At 42.3% G+C, this 16,410-nt stretch overlaps 1 protein-coding gene across 2 annotated transcripts in view; it reads right to left on the bottom strand.

Moving 5' to 3' along the window:
• The window catches only part of SPAG1 (sperm associated antigen 1), an 84,464-nt gene that overhangs the window by 23,557 nt on the left and 44,497 nt on the right, over positions 1-16,410 (bottom strand). For both annotated transcript variants that reach the window (XM_073679623.1, XM_073679624.1), the window contains 2 exons: positions 8,801-9,199; positions 8,482-8,581 (listed from right to left, as the gene is read on the bottom strand). In XM_073679623.1, coding sequence (XP_073535724.1) covers positions 8,482-8,581; positions 8,801-9,199 — 499 coding nt within the window. The remainder of the gene's footprint in view (positions 1-8,481; positions 8,582-8,800; positions 9,200-16,410) is intronic.

Below are 16,410 nucleotides of genomic sequence, written 5' to 3'. Positions count from 1 at the left end.
CCCGACAATGACTGTACCGTACATGAGGTGACCCCAACAATGACTGTACCGTACATGAGGTGACCCCAACAATGACTGTACCGTACATGAGGTGACCCCAACAATGACTACACTGTACATGAGGTGACCCCAACAATGACTATACCGTACATGAGATGACCCCCACAAGGACTGGACTGTACATGAGGTGACCCCCGACAATGACTGTACAATACATGAGGTGACCCCAACAATGACTGTACCGTACATTAGGTGACCCCAACAATGACTATACTGTACATGAGGTGACCCCAACAATGACTATACCGTACATGAGATGACCCCCACAAGGACTGGACTGTACATGAGGTGACCCCCAACAATGACTACTGTACATGAGGTGACTCCAACAATGACTGTACCGTACATGAGGTGACCCCAACAATGACTGTACCGTACATGAGGTGACCCCCACAAGGAATGTACCATACAGGAAGTGACACCAACAATGACTGCACTAGCTCCCTGCCCAGTGACTTTCCCTTTCTTCCTTTTTTTCTACCTTTTTTTCTAACTTGCTATCAGGTTCTTCTGTCTTCTCCCTTTCTGAGGGTCCCTCTAATAATTTTGTCCCACCTTACGGACCCCTCCCGTGACCTTCGTAGTTTTCTGGAACCTTAACTGGGGCTGGATCTCAAATTTAAGTCTCCGGGTTCAGTTGTGGCCTAGTTGAGCTGGTGGTCAGTCTTCCCCCACTTCGGCTAATCAGATGGTCACGCGGGCATTTCTCCCGCTATGTAGTGTCCTAGCCCCCACTCCTTCTTCGGATGACCCTCATCTTCGGCTTGACCTTCAGCTTGGTCTTAGCTCCATCCACACTCCTGCTCTGGGGGGGCGAGACGGGCAAAAGAAAAGGCAAGGACCGTCCGCACCTTACATTGTTCCCTGTGTCTCCCAATGAAGCGACTGAGAAAAGAGGTTTACACTATTATGCATTTCAGGATGATGTGGCCCTTAATTATAGTGTCAGCAAACTAACTATACAGTGGCATGTAAAAGTTTGGTCACCCCTGGTCAAAATGACTGTTATTGTGAACAGTTAAGCAAGCTGAAAGTGAAATGATCTCTAAAAGGCCTAAAGATAAAGATGACACATTTCCTTTGAATAACTATTTTCATCTTTTACATTTTAATTACAATAAGGAAAATAGGCTGACACAAAAGTTTGGGCAATCTGCATGGTGAGTAACTAATAGTACCCCCTTTTAAAGTATTACAGCTTGTAAACGCTTTTTGTAGCCAGACAAGAGTCTTTCAATTCTTGTTTCAGGGATTTTCATCCATTCTTCCTTGGAAAATTCTTCCTGTTCTGTGAGATTCCTGGGTCGTCTTGCATGCTCTGCTATTTTGAGGACTAGCCACAGATTGTCAATGATGCTCTGATAAGGGGACTGTGAGGGCCATTGTAAAACCTTCAGCTTGTGCCTTTTTAGGTCGTCAATTGTGGATTTTGACACATGTTTAAGATCATTATCCATTTGTAGAAGCCATCCTACTTTCAACTTCAGCTTTTTTACAGATGGTGTTATGTTTGCATCAAGAATTTGTTGAAATTTCATTAAATCCAATTTTCCCTCTACCCGTGAAATGTTCCCCCGTGCCATTGGCTGCAACACAACCCCGAAGCATGATTGATCCACCCCCATGGTTAATGGCTGGTGAGATGTTCTTTTCCCGAAATTCTGAGCCCTTTTTTCTCCACACATACCTTTGATCATTGTGGTCAAACAGTTATATTTTAACCTCATCGGTCCACAGGACTTGTTTCCATAATCCATCAGGTTTGTTTAGATGTTCTTTCACATACTTCTGACGCTGAATTTTATGGTGAGGATGCAGGAGAGGTTTTCTTCTGATAACACTTCCATGAAGGCCATATTTGTGCAGGTGTCTCTGAACAGTAGAACAATGTACCACAACTCCAAAATCTGCTAAATCTTTCTGAAGGTCTTTTGCAGTCAAGAGGGGGTTCTGATTTGCGCCTCTAGCAATCCGACAAGCAACTCTCAATGAAATTTTGCTTGGTCTTCCAGATCTTATCTTGACCTCCACTGTTTCTGCTAACTGCCATTTCTTAATTACATTTTGATCTGAGCAAAGGGCAACTTGAAAACGCTTTGCTATCTCCTTATAGCCTTCTCCTGCTTTGTGGACCACCACCATTTTAATTTTCAGAGTGCTAGGCAGCTGCTTAGAAAATCCCATAACTGCTGTTTTGGCACAAGGTTAGAGGAGGCTGGGTTTTTATAAAACTGGGAAATTTGCATCACCTGGCCTTTCCTAATGATAATAGTGAACAAGCTATAACCCTAACAGTCTAATTAAGATCTGAAACCTTGGTCAAAGTTATCTGACCACACAAATCTCCAAGGGTGCCCAAACATTTGTATTGGCCCATTTTTCTTTTTGTAATTTTTAAAATGTAAAAAAATGACAATATATTATTTTTGCCTAAAATACAAAGGAAATGTGTCATCTTTAACTTTACACCTTTAAGAGATCATTTCATCTTCAACTTGCTTAACAGTTCACAATAACAGTAATTTTGACATGACACTGTTTATAGTCAAATATTCATGATTAGTAACACTTGTTATCCCATAGGTTAGCATTAAAGAAACATGTCTAGCACTATGCATTACTCCCATAAATACCAGGGTTCTTGAAGGCAGAAGTCCCATATATACAATCCAACATTTGAAATCTGACAAATCAATAATGTAGAATAAATTCCTGTCCATTATTAAGCCCAGAAGCTTACATGAAGGTGACCCCAACAATGACTGCACCGTATAGGAAGATGACCCAAACAATGACTGCACTGTACAGGAAGATGACCCCCAACAGTGACTGCACCATACAGGAAGGTGACCTCAACAATGACTGCACAGTACAGGAAGATGACCCCAACAATGACTGCACCGTACAGGAAGGTGACCCCAACAATTACTGCACTGTACAGGAAGATAACCCCAACAATGACGGCATCGTACAGGAAGGTGACCTCAACAGTGACTGCACTGTACAGGAAGGTGACCCCAACAGTGACTGCACCGCTCAGGAAGGTGACCCCAACAGTGACTGCACCCTACAGGAAGATGACCCCAACAATGACTGCACCCTACAAGAAGGCAACCCCAACAGTGACTGCACCGTACAGGAAGATGATCCCAACAATGACTGCACTGTACATGAAGGTGACCACAAAAATGACTGCACCGTACAGGATGGTGACCCCAACAATGACTGCACCGCACATGAAAGTGACCCCAACAATGACTGCACCGTACAGGAAGGTGACCCCAACAATGACTGCACCGTACAGGAAGATGACCCCAACAATGACTGCACTGTGCCTGAAGGTGACCCCAACAATGACTGCACTGTACAGGAAGATTGAACATAAGACTACTACTTGCTGTAGTTTTGATATAATCCCCGTTTTATCTGCTGCATATATAGAAGTTCTCTGAATGCTGAGCTCTGTATAACCCCGCCCAAACTACTGATTGGCAGTTTTCTGTGTACACTGTGAATAGGCAGAAAGCCACCAATCAGTGGTGGGGGTGGGGATATACACGACTACATGGCAGCAGGTTTACTAGTCCTCTAATGATAATCTCCTGCTGATAAAATTGTGACTTTATGAAAACTACAGCAAGTAACCCAGTAAGTGACACATCGCTGGAATCAGGGTCTCTGCTCCTACATTATGTTGCTCTCAGATAAGGTGGCAAAAATCTGGTGATACATTCCCTTTAATATGGTCTAATTAGACTGTAGGGAATATTAAGGTGTTAATGATCCATTCAGATTCAAGTTTCCTAGAGGCACCTAAGAATAAGGGATCCGTCAACAGCAGTTTCTTGACAACTTCCAGGTAGTAATCATACAATTTTTTCTCAATTGCACAGAGTAAAACTGTAAGAAAATTAATGGAAACATAAAATCTAACAGATCATATATCTTTTCTATGTGCGGAGTATAAAGCCAATGGTGACGCTTCACTTTCGATGCCTAGAGGTACATGTTGTGTCTGAGCAGGAGTCAGATAATAGGGCCGGCCTACACATTCCTTGTCTAAACACTAATATTAATAGAAATGGAAGGTATAGGGCTAGGGATACACAGGGAATTTTTGTGCCAAATAGTCTCGCAAAAAAACACAAGTTTTGCTGCAACTAAAGTCAAAGTATTGTTAGAAACCAGATGACAGAATATTTAGGTATTGGGGGATTTACATGCAGATTTTAATAACGTCAATGGGGGCATTTGTAGCCAATCTGTGTTGGACTGGTCATGCGGACAGAAAACAAAATATTATGTGCCTCCAAAAAAATCGCTGCCGCAATGACAATGCTACGTGACTGCAAAGTAAGCGTTCTCACCGCTGCATGGAAAAAAGTTTTGCTTCCAAGAAAATGTTTTATGCTTCCAATTTCTTTACCTTACTTATTCCAGTCTCAAAGCTCCAAATCTCCAGGACTGCACACAACCATAGAGGCAAATGATACATGTCTGGTTGCCCCTAACCGTCACTAGGGGGCGCTCACTGCATACAGACATACAGAGCTCCAGTGGAGCGAAATGCTGAGTATGTGACCCCCTACATGCCCAGTCACTGTCATCAGGGAAGATTTACGACTGAGATTTAACCAGTAGAACCAATTAAGTCTCTCACCTCCCCCCTTTTGAGGTCATTTTTCCAGGTTCCTCTCTTGTAATAATTCTACAAACGTTTTTACTCCAGTGGAAGAGCAGAAAGGTTTCTTTTTATTGTCTGTACCTTTAAATATGGCTCATAGTGTTAGGGCCTATTCCCACATCACTGTCTTGTTTCTTTCTTATATGATCATATTTTTGCAATACTGCCGTAAAAGCGACGACAAAATTGCGACGTGTGAATAGGCCCCAACACTGAGTTTAAGGAGGTTTAGGGTGTTCTTACCAGATATTTAACCCTTTAATGATAATGTCTGTAAAGCGCTGTGGAATTAATGACGCTATATACCGTAAGTGAATAAAATAAATAAATACGTTTGATAGACATACATGGACATTACCTGTCAGTGCTAGATAGTGCAAGATCATAAGTCCATAAGTAATTATGACGATGTAGACACATGAGATGGGCCTGTGCAATCACCGCAGACAAAGGCCCCACTGTAATGCTATGGCCGAGATCAGAGATAACTCAGATTCCGGCCGTTTAACCCATGGCTGGAGGTCTAACAAAAACTCCAGGTATTGTCAGGTCTGCAATAGGGAGCGGCTCACTAGAGGGCCTTTTAAAAGGTGATACTGAGGAGGACTCTCTTCTCACATTTGCAAAAGATATATACATATATATATATATATATATATATATATATACACATACATATACATACATATATATATACATACATGTATATATTGATAGATGGAGCTAATTTTATTTTATTCTATTTTTTTTATCATTCTTACCATTATAAAACTCAAAAAATAGGATCACTAAGGATTTGTCATCACAGATGATTTACCAGGCAGGTCCCTAGGTGAGTGCTGCAGAAAAATCACCTTTCCTGTCATGCAATCAATCCCACAGAGGGTTAAACTCCCTATTCTAGGAGCAATTTTCCAAGTCCAGGTGACACTGGGATCTGCACACAAAGCTGTCATCTCCACAATGGTACGGAAACCGTGCACCTGCCGGATAAAAATAGGATATTTCCTTAAAGGGATTGTCCTGTGTAATGTAAATGACGCCTAATCCTTGTACCATGAACACATCTCAGCTTTGTAATATACTTTCTGAGTCAGATCCCAGCCTGAGGCATACATGACACAGATGGTGCTGTCCGTGTGCTCAATGTACAGTCAGCACTGACCGCTGCACTCCGCTCTTCTGTTTTAGGAATTTGAAGGTTCCTCTTTTTGCCAAACGACACAAGAGTCGTCAGCCTGTCTCCGATCTGGGGGCACACAGATGACGCCACATTCCTAATTTACGGATATGACTACACTGTGAAATAACACCGTCATCTGAACTCAACTTTAGGCCTCCGTGGTTGTACGTGGTTTTCATGGACCCATACACTTGTGTAGGCACTTTTCATCAGTGCTACCAGAAAAACCAGACATGATACCGTGTGTTTTTCACACACAGTCCATGAAAAACAACATGGACATTGAATAGTACCATACACGGCAATTGGTATCGCTGTATCTGTGAAAACAACTGATACAATGTTTACATGCAACATGGAGGTGTGAATGAGGCCTTTCTAAGGCAACAGTAATATTAGAGAGGTTTAATGGGTTAAGAACGCACAACGTACCTCTCCTATATTCCCAGCTCTTTCCAAACAGGAAATAGGTTAAATAAAACAAAACTATGATCACTTCTTCAGATCGGTGGGGGTGCAGGGTGTTGGACCACCACTGATCGGATATTGATGACCTAATTTCCATTACAAAGGTACTGGTGACCTATTCTTAGGATAGGTCATCAATATCGGTTCAGTGGTGGTCCAACACCCGGCATCCCCACAGATCAGCTGTGGCCGGATATGAGTAGTTGGGGAGCCGAACAGAACAGAGCCACCAATTGTTTAATGGCCGCAGCAGGTGCTGCAGGTTTGCTACTATTCACTAGGAATAGATCTGCAGTTCCTGGCACTGGCCACTAAATGGTTGATGAAGCTGTTGATAACCTATGGATAGGTCATTAATATCACTGTAGTGGAACTACCCTTTAAATGTAAGTTGGATTGAAGAAAAGTAATGGAAGCAATAAACCTGTAAAAAAAAACTAAAGTTGAACTAGTTGGATTCACATTGCCCTCGTTCGGCGCTCAGTCGAGTACTCCGTGGTGGTCAATCTTCACTTCAACACCCTGAATCCCCAGTATTCTTAAGCGTAGTAGACCCCACATCAAGAAGTCACGTGAGACTTAGTCATGGCTTGGTGGGGCCTAGTAAGTGCTGGAGGTGCCCAGGATGCCCGGCCTAGGATGGCAGGTGCACGGAGGAACAGACTGGACGCTGGACCAGGGCATGTAGGAGGCCTTTATATAAACCTACAAGTCAACTACCGTAAACTACGTCCACTGGAATCGCAGACACTCATCTTTATATATCCGAGACAGTTGTTATTGTGCAATAGAAGGTGTGATATTCCTATCCCTCTACTATATTTATATCCTGCCTTGTGGGTGGACATCTGATAATGTCAGCAGATATTTCTAGGAGGGGCACTGTACTGCTTTATAGGAGGGTTTCTGTATTTTGTCTTGTTGGGTTTGTCTGTTATTGATTAATTTGAGTTTTTTTGTATCTTACTATGCAATGATAAAATAGCTCAGTGGTTAACACTGTTACTTTGCAGCGCTGGGGTCCTGGGTTCAAATCCCACCAAGAACAACATCTGCAAGGAGTCTGTATGTTCTCCCCGTGTTTGTGTGGGTTTCCTCTGGATTCTCTGGTTTCCTTCCACACTCCAAAGAAATACTGATAGGGAATGTAGATTGCGAGCCCCAATGGGGACAGTGATGAAGATGTATGTAAAGCGCTGCGGAATATGATAGTGCTATATAACGAAGCATAATAAAATGTATATATTTTTTACAATATTTTGTGGATTTATATTTATTATATTTGACTTGTAGGTTTATGTACCTGATTTTGAGTGTTGGCTCCATTGCCTTTAAGGTACATTATAGGCTAATATTTGGCACATTTACACCGGCTGCTCGTTTAGGAGCACTCATTTCCCGATAATTGGCCTTTTTAAGCTGCCTATCTCCCCAAACAACGAGCAAAACCTGACACCCCCATTACCAGAACAATTACTAATACCACACCAGAGCGCTGCTGTTATGTGCCTCTGCTAGGTATCTATCACCTGGAGTCACCCTTCTGATAAAATAAACTGATATGTATGGAGAATAGGGATGACCAAGAAAACAAAGCTGCAGACTGAACTTTTACATTTTTTTGCTCAGCAAACCAGACTGACCTGCATTTCAGCACAGTGGATCCAGTAAGTGGAATGTGAGCACACACCTAGCCATGTATAAAATGCATATCCAGGCGACGTGGATTAACCCTTGTAGCAGGCTTGGTCCCATGGACCATTTTTTTTGCTAGTAAAAAAACCCTGATGCATTGTGGGTATTTGTTAAGCAAGAATGCTGACAGCTCGCAGCCTTGCCCGCCCTCATTAACATGTGACTCAGATATTAATATAAACTATTACCAGCGGCAGACGAGGATGTGACTGCACAGAGGTCATCCGCAGTTATACGGCCGCCCGGTGACGTCGGGAGATCCCTTGACTTTTGATCCCAGGGATCCTGTAACAATTTGAGGACTTTACGCATCCAGTCCTGTGCTTCCTAGCAGCGCCAGCCATTAACCCCTTATGGTCAGATCCGACCCCGACGTAAATCTATAACTTACTTGTTGCAGTCTTCGATGCATTCTGCGCAGTTCCCGTCCTTCAGCTGGCACGCTGCACGGTTGGAGTACAGGATGGCTAATTCTTCTGCGTCCCCTGAACCTGGAGAGTAGTAGAAAAGCTTTAGTAAGCAGGCAGGCAGCACTGCAGCACAGGCTGCTACCACTGCAGTAGCTCAGTGCAGGCAGTGCAAGCACCAGAAGCCACCAGCAATGTAAATCACAGCACTAGGAAAAGCTGCAGGACCCATAAGCCGAGACTGAGCCAGAATAGTACAATTTCTAATATTAAATGACATTACGAGGATCAGACAGGACTGACCTGTGCTCTTGAGGTTCTCGATCGCCTCTGAGTACTTGATTGAAGCCTCCCCGAATTGACCGTTCTTAAAAAGCTGGTTGCCATCATTTTTCAGCTGTGCAGCAAGAGGAAGCGGCGGTGGTGACAGCTTGGCTTCCTGGCTGCCCGTCCGAGCCTTCTGCTCGGCTTTACCACCGGGCTGCTGTGGTTTTCCCTGCTGCTCGACCAGGTTTTTAGGTTTGCCATTGCTGCTCTCCTTCTTCACTCCGTTCTGAGCGCTCGGGGTGCTGTACCGGGGGGTCTGGTTGATCTCCTCCTTTTCATTTCCTTTCTTAGGAGAAAACTTTTTTTGAGCATTCCCCATTTCAATCAGCTCGGCTGCAGTCTCTCCTCCTCCTCCTCCCGCTGTCACACCGGCTTCTACAAGGAAGTTACAGGCTTAGTATCGACATCATCAGAGCAAACTACTGTACAGCCTCCAGGAGGGGTGTGATGTAGTCACCGGGGAGGATAGCCGAGCCGTACAGCCGGCCTAACACACAAAATACACAGGCAAGGAAAAACAAATCCAGCTGGTGTAGTGTATCCCTGCACACCGCTGCAATAAGCACAGGCGTATGGGCAGTATACACCGTATAGCTGCAGCCAGGCCCCTGCTAGCTCAGCAATTTACATACCAAATACAATAGTCATTCTTCATGCTGACCATTTGTATGCTGAAGCAGTCAGGGGCAGAGAGGGTCAGATCCTGACACAGCACGGAGTAGACTAATACTGGACGTAATCCGCAGTCTTACTTACGTGTATGTTCACACGGGCCGGATATGCTGCAGAAGATCTGCAGTAAGTGCTGTCCGGATTTACCATCCGCGTGTATTACAGTGGAGGCGATTGCAAGAAATGTCACCCATGCATTGCAAAGGGGATCTGTAGCACGGCAGATCTGAGATCCTTGGCGCGTCAATTTACGCTGCGGACAGCGCCAGATTTTCTAATGCAAAAGATAAAGTGTGTGGCTTTACAGACTATATCTGCAACAAAATCCACTGCGGCATTTATTCAGCGGAAATGACCCGTGGTGTGCACAAATCTCCAGTACCAGCAAAGTGGATGACATTTTATAAAATCTTATCCACACGCTGCAGGGAAAATCCAAGCAGAAAGTGTCTTTAATTTCACACCAGGTGGATTCATGCCGCAGATTTTCGCCTTTTGCAATGCATGTTGTGAGTTTAAGCAAAATCTGCATGTAATATGGTAAAAATAAAACTGCTACCATCATCTAAAATGTGTGCAAGCGACTGCCTGCAATGCTTCGCTGCTAAATCGATTATATTAAAGGGACCGTCTGGTTAAAACAATAGGATAGATGATAATTTGTTGATCGATGGGGGTCCAACCGCTGGGACCCTCACTGATTGGCAGAACGGGGAACTTTCATCCCCATTAGAATAGATCTGCAGTGCACATGTGCAATCATTCCCTATGGGGTTGTAAGGCCCAAATATCCTAGTTAATTTGGACCACTATACCCAAAGACGGGCTGGGACATTCAGACACAATGGGAATTAAAAAAAGCAGCTGCTATAGGTTCATGTGAATTAGCCCATAGTGGCTTATACACAACTATGAATAATAACAATACTGTAAGGATAAAGGAGCATACTAGTTTTATAGTCTAATCTTGGCTATAGATCACTTAGGGTTAGATGCACATGTTTTTCTCAGGGTGTATTCACGGCCGGTTGCTTCACTTGAATGGAGCTAAGCTGTTGTGAGCGGTAGCACCAGGCACAGCCAGGAAGAAGGACGGACGGTAATCTCAGGGTTTTTTTTCAGAATCCATAGTGACAATCACACAACCACTTATACATTTTAGATCCTATACAGGTCCTTACTTTTAGCATGATACGGGCATCAGTATCACAGTCTCAGCAAACATAAAAAAATTATTTCATTTGTAGACCTGTAGGTCTGGAAGAACTACAATTATCAGGATCCCCTGCCGGTTGGTGTAACATGAATTACAACCGTAGAAGCTGTTTTCAGAATTGAAGAAGCAAATATTGACCGGCCAAACCATTCAACCACTTGCCTATTATATGAAGGCCCCGTACACATTAGACTAACGTCAGCCAAGCCGCCGATATTGACAGGTTCAGTAAACAGTCTGAAGTGTATGGGGGCTCCGGCAGATGATGGCGGAGGAGATGGTCTGAAATCGGACATGTCAGAAACCTGTTGATCCTTTTGTTCTCTAAGAAATAAGCCGCAGCCACAGAAGTCTGACAACGGCTCTCATCTCATCTCTCGGCAGAGGGAGCGCTCCTGTGTTTGGGAGAGGCCGAGCCAAATACCTGCCGCATGACGATGGTTACCTAAAGCGTATGGTGGGCTTCAGCCTCCCTTGTAGTTCTGTCCTGAAGTACACATAGACGTTTGCAGCAGATTCTTTAAAGAAAACCTTCAACTGTGAGCCATGAATTTTTGTAAAGACAATAAAAATTTGCACTACATAGAAAGGCCCACATCTTTGGAGCCCAAAAAAAAATGGATTCCTCAGAGGAGCAGTCAGAATAAAATCAGAGGAAAAAAACCTGACCCCTTTTGACCTTCTGGTAGGTCCACTTTAAAGTGATATTTTAGCCTAAACAAGTAATCGCCAATCCCCTGGATATCCGTTAGTCCCAGCAATGGGACCCCTGCTGATAGCCAAAATGTAAAATACTGTTCACCCGGCCACAAGCCAGGAGGAATTCAATGTTGTAGCAGGCTACTCATGCACCCTACCGCTCCATTCAAGACGATGGCAATGAAGATACGAGAGCGTTGCACTTGACCTTCTTCGTCCTTGCGCAGACAGTGCACGTGTCACCATTCAACTCCTCGAGGGATCGGCCGGCACAATTCCTTCATTACCATGGTGAGACCCACTCCGATCTAGCAGTTATCACCCATCCTTGTTTAGACTGGAAGACCCTATTAGACCCTGAAAGTGGTGAAACACGGCTTTTATGGATAGGAACAATTTTTCCGGGACCTAACACAATTTCTCTATCTGATTGAGACCTGGGAAATTTGGAGACCAAGTTACCACCATGAACCTTGTCATGTTCCTCGGTTCTTTTCTTCCCAATTTTTGCAGTGGCGCAGGCGCATTATCCTGCTGAAAAAGGGCAGTGCCATTAGGGAATATTCCTGCTATGAAGGGTTGTACTTGGTCTATATAATGTTTAGGGAGGTCGTTAAGTGTCAAAGTGACATCCACATGAATGCCACGACCCAAATCTTCCTAGCAGGACATTGCCCAGTCCAATAATAACAATAACAAATTGTTTCCTTGTTGTTTTGCAGACTGAGCTGCCGTTAACAATAAGCAGCAATTTATAATTAATCTGTAATTATACAGTGGAAAGCTGAACACTACATGAGACGGCAACCTCAGGCTAATTGGTGTGTGACCCATCAGGTCCTGCCAGCCAATAAATGTAGATCCTGACCCACCAAAATCTACAACTGGCCTGTGATGATGACGATGATGCTCCGTGGATTGCAAGCTCCGAGGTTCCCCAGTCCTTTCAAGTTAATTCTATGTTAGTGACTACTGTACTACTATCATAAACATGCCTTTGTGGTGATCAGTTAAGTAACGTTACTCATAAAAGGTTTTAATATATGCTTTACCTTTGTACTATGGACATAGAGGAGTTATTTACTGCAGTTCTTAAAGGTATCAATGAATCAAGATTATTTCTGAGTCTTCATGTGGACAGAGGAATGATTCAGGTCCAAAAACAGATACTATAAAAGCAATGTAAAAGTGAAAATAGCCTGAAAATCCCTGTAATAGGAGATTTTCTTCCTGCACCCATGAAACAAGTGCAGGCCTGCCATCTCCTGATGAGTGCGATCAGAAATAATCAGTGCAAATTCCATAATGTAATCCAGATACAGACATACAAGTCTGTACACCACAATCAGAAGAACGCTCCGATAATACCTTAAAGGGGATGTCCAGGAATCACATGACATCACACAGCGCTGTATGACCTACTGGATACGGGAGTCTAGAGACACAGCAGAACATCCAGTGTATAGATATGAGCCACCCGCAGCACAGTCCACGGCTGGTTTGCACTGTTATTTAGAAACCTGGTTATTCTGCACACTCCTGGACTACAATCACTCCTCCATGTAATTGGAGGCACGAAAACTCAAAAATCAATGACGATAATCTACGATTTTGACACTCTGCCACGGGCTGTTGTGGTAGATGATTATATTAGGGGTCATCACACTAAATACATTTATTACCTATTCACATCATTTGTGATAAAAGTATGATCGCTGATCATTCTCAAGAACAAAGTGAGTTTTTAATTTTATAGTTTATAGCTCATGGCCAAGGTTACTGGCCTCACCTGAAGTCTATCAGAAGTGGGCAGTTTCCAATGCAAGGAGCGTGCGCTGACAAGCTCTATGTTATACAACTTGAAAGCGCTGCTCCGAAGTTGTCTGGATCACTGGATCCCTCCAGATTCAGTGTAACGGCGCTGCTCCGATGCTACAGAGGGAAAGCTGCCATTGCTACCAGCATCTGAAAGCGCACAGTTCAGGACCGCAATGCAACCAGGCCCGCCAGCCCAACATGTCAATCATGCAGCACAGGAAGAAGAAAGGTTGGGAAGTAGAGCGCTCCTGAAGGCAATATGAGACAATCCATTGTTTCTTTTTTCAACCAAAATACAGTATATGTAGTATCTAAAGCTTCTAACACATTGATGGCCTAAAATTTTTTCTTTTTTTTTTGGCTCCCCATATACAGGCATGCTCAGTTTGGGTGAGCATACATGTTTATTTCAATAGAGAGAATAAGTAATATACTAATAAGCAGCTGCTAGATACCTATGTTGTCCTTTGATTGTTGAGTGACCCCCATACCCATGGCCCATCACATCAAAATCGTCAGGTTCAGTCAATTTCCGTCTAACGTGTATGGACATCTTTTGCATAATGATCACATGAATTAGTACATTTTTCATCTGACTTGTGAATAACTGATCGATCACCACAGTCCTAATCCATGTTCAGATACACTGGCACATTCACACAAGAAATCAGAGAGTCCGGTCTCAGATTTCTGCCGTAAACTCTTTTAAAAAGACACAATACATTTAGATATAGATATTAGATAGATGGATAGATAATAGATAAATAGATATGTGATAGATAGATATTAGATGGATGGATAGATAATAGATAGATAGATATATATTAGATCGATAGATATAGGTACGATAGACAGATATGTGATAGAGAGATAGATAGATATATGGATAGCTAGATAGATGGATAGATAGATAGCTAGATAGATATTAGATAGATAGATATGTGATAGAGAGATATAGGTATTATAGATAGATAGATATGAGATACTGTAGATATATAGATAGTTAGATAGATAGATATGTGATAGAGAGATAGATAGATATATGGATAGCTAGATAGATGGATAGATAGATAAATAGATATAGGTACTATAGATAGATATGTGATAGAGAGATATAGGTATTATAGATAGGTAGATAGATGATAGATAGATAGATGATAGATAGATAGATGATAGATAGATAGATACATAGATAGATAGATAGATAGATAGATAGATAGATGAAGCTAAGCTGTACTCTGAGACTTACCGAGGTCACAATCACGGTGCTGTCACTTGTTACACAGATGTCATTAAAGCCTCACGTGACAGATGAAGCTTATGAAGACTCGACACTAATCTTGTTCTGCAAGTGGCGATTACATGTGCAGGACACAACACCGTGTTCTGCGCTGCCACAGATAACTCAAAAGTTATTCATTCTCCATTTCCAATATTCCAGGTACTTCGCTAAAGCTGCTCATATAAGATGCATACTTTCTGGTCAATAATCAAGGCATTCAGAGCAGATCCGTCACCAGATTTCACAATGCAAATGGCATACATTATGCAATAGATTGCTTGTACCTGATGAAGCTGGTGTGCTTCTCATGAAAATCTATGCCAGAATGGCTGTGTAATCAGGGGTTGGACTCAGAAAATACACATTTTATTATACAGTCGTGGCCAAAAGTTTTGAGAATGACACCAAAATGATATTTTCACATGATCTGCTGGCCTCTGGTTTTTATTAGTGTTTGTCTGATGTTTATATCACATACAGAAATATAATTGCAATCATATTATGAGTAGTGTTGAGCCACCCCCGTAGTGTTCGGGTTCGGTTCGGTTCGTCGAACACCTTAGAACACCGTCGAACACCGTTAAAACCAATGGCAGGCAAACAAAAACACATAGGAACACATAGAAAACACCTTCAAAGGTGTCCAAAAGCTGACAAACTGCTCAGAAGACGCTTTCTTTAAAAAAGCCGGCCGGCAATTCAGCAGCGGCATACACCGGTACCCGACAATTTAGACATGAAGGAATAGAGCATCACACATAGATTAGATAGATAGAAACATGTCAGTCACACATATAAGAAGCACAGTGACAGTGTTGCTTACTGTACTTGTCATTTAGTGTAAAGGATTTATTAAAAAATATAATAGTGTTTTCGTCCACCGTCTCTTTAAAAACGCCGGCCGGCAATTCAGCAGCGGTACCCGACAATTTATAACAGACAGAATAGAGCTTCACACATAGATTAGATAGATAGAAACATGTCAGTCACATATATATGAAGTACTGTGACAGTGTTGCTTACTGTACTTGTCATTTACTGCAAAGGATTTATTAAAAAAAATAATAGTGTTTTCATGCACCGTCTCTTTAAAAAAGCCGGCCGGCAATTCAGCATCTGTACCCAACAATTTAGAATAGAAGGAATAGAGAATCACACCTAGATTAGATAGATAGAAACATGTCAGTCACATATATACGAAGTACAGTGACAGTGTTGCTTACTGTACTTGTCATTTAGTGTAAAGGATTTATTAAAAAAAATAATAGTGTTTTCATGCACCGTCTCTTTAATAAAGCCGGCTGGCAATTCAGCATCTGTACCCGACAATTTAGAATAGAAGGAATAGAGAATCACACATAGATTAGATAGATAGAAACATGTCAGCCACATATATACGAAGTACAGTGACAGTGTTGCTTACTGTACTTGTCATTTAGTGTAAAGGATTTATTAAAAAATCTAATAGTGTTTTCGTGCACCGTCTCTTTAAAAAAGCCGGCCGGCAATTCAGCAGCGGTACCCGACAATTTATAACAGACAGAATAGAGCTTCACACATAGATTAGATAGATAGAAACATGTCAGTCACATATATATGAAGTACTGTGACAGTGTTGCTTACTGTACTTGTCATTTACAGCAAAGGATTTATTAAAAAAAATAATAGTGTTTTCATGCACCGCCTCTTTAAAAAAGCCGGCCGGCAATTCAGCATCTGTACCCGACAATTTATAACAGACAGAATAGAGCTTCACACATAGATTAGATAGATAGAAACATGTCAGTCACATATATAATAAGTACAGTGACAGTGTTGGTTACTGTACTTGTCATTTAGTATTAAAATAAAGGATTTATTATTAAAAAAAAATTGGCGTGGGGTTCCCCGTAATTTTAG

This window comes from Phyllobates terribilis, unplaced genomic scaffold, assembly GCF_046119375.1.
Source record: "Phyllobates terribilis strain yellow unplaced genomic scaffold, ASM4611937v1 Scaffold_4__5_contigs__length_816908805, whole genome shotgun sequence".
Lineage (NCBI taxonomy): Eukaryota > Metazoa > Chordata > Amphibia > Anura > Dendrobatidae > Phyllobates > Phyllobates terribilis.
This window is presented reverse-complemented; position numbering and strand designations above follow the sequence as displayed.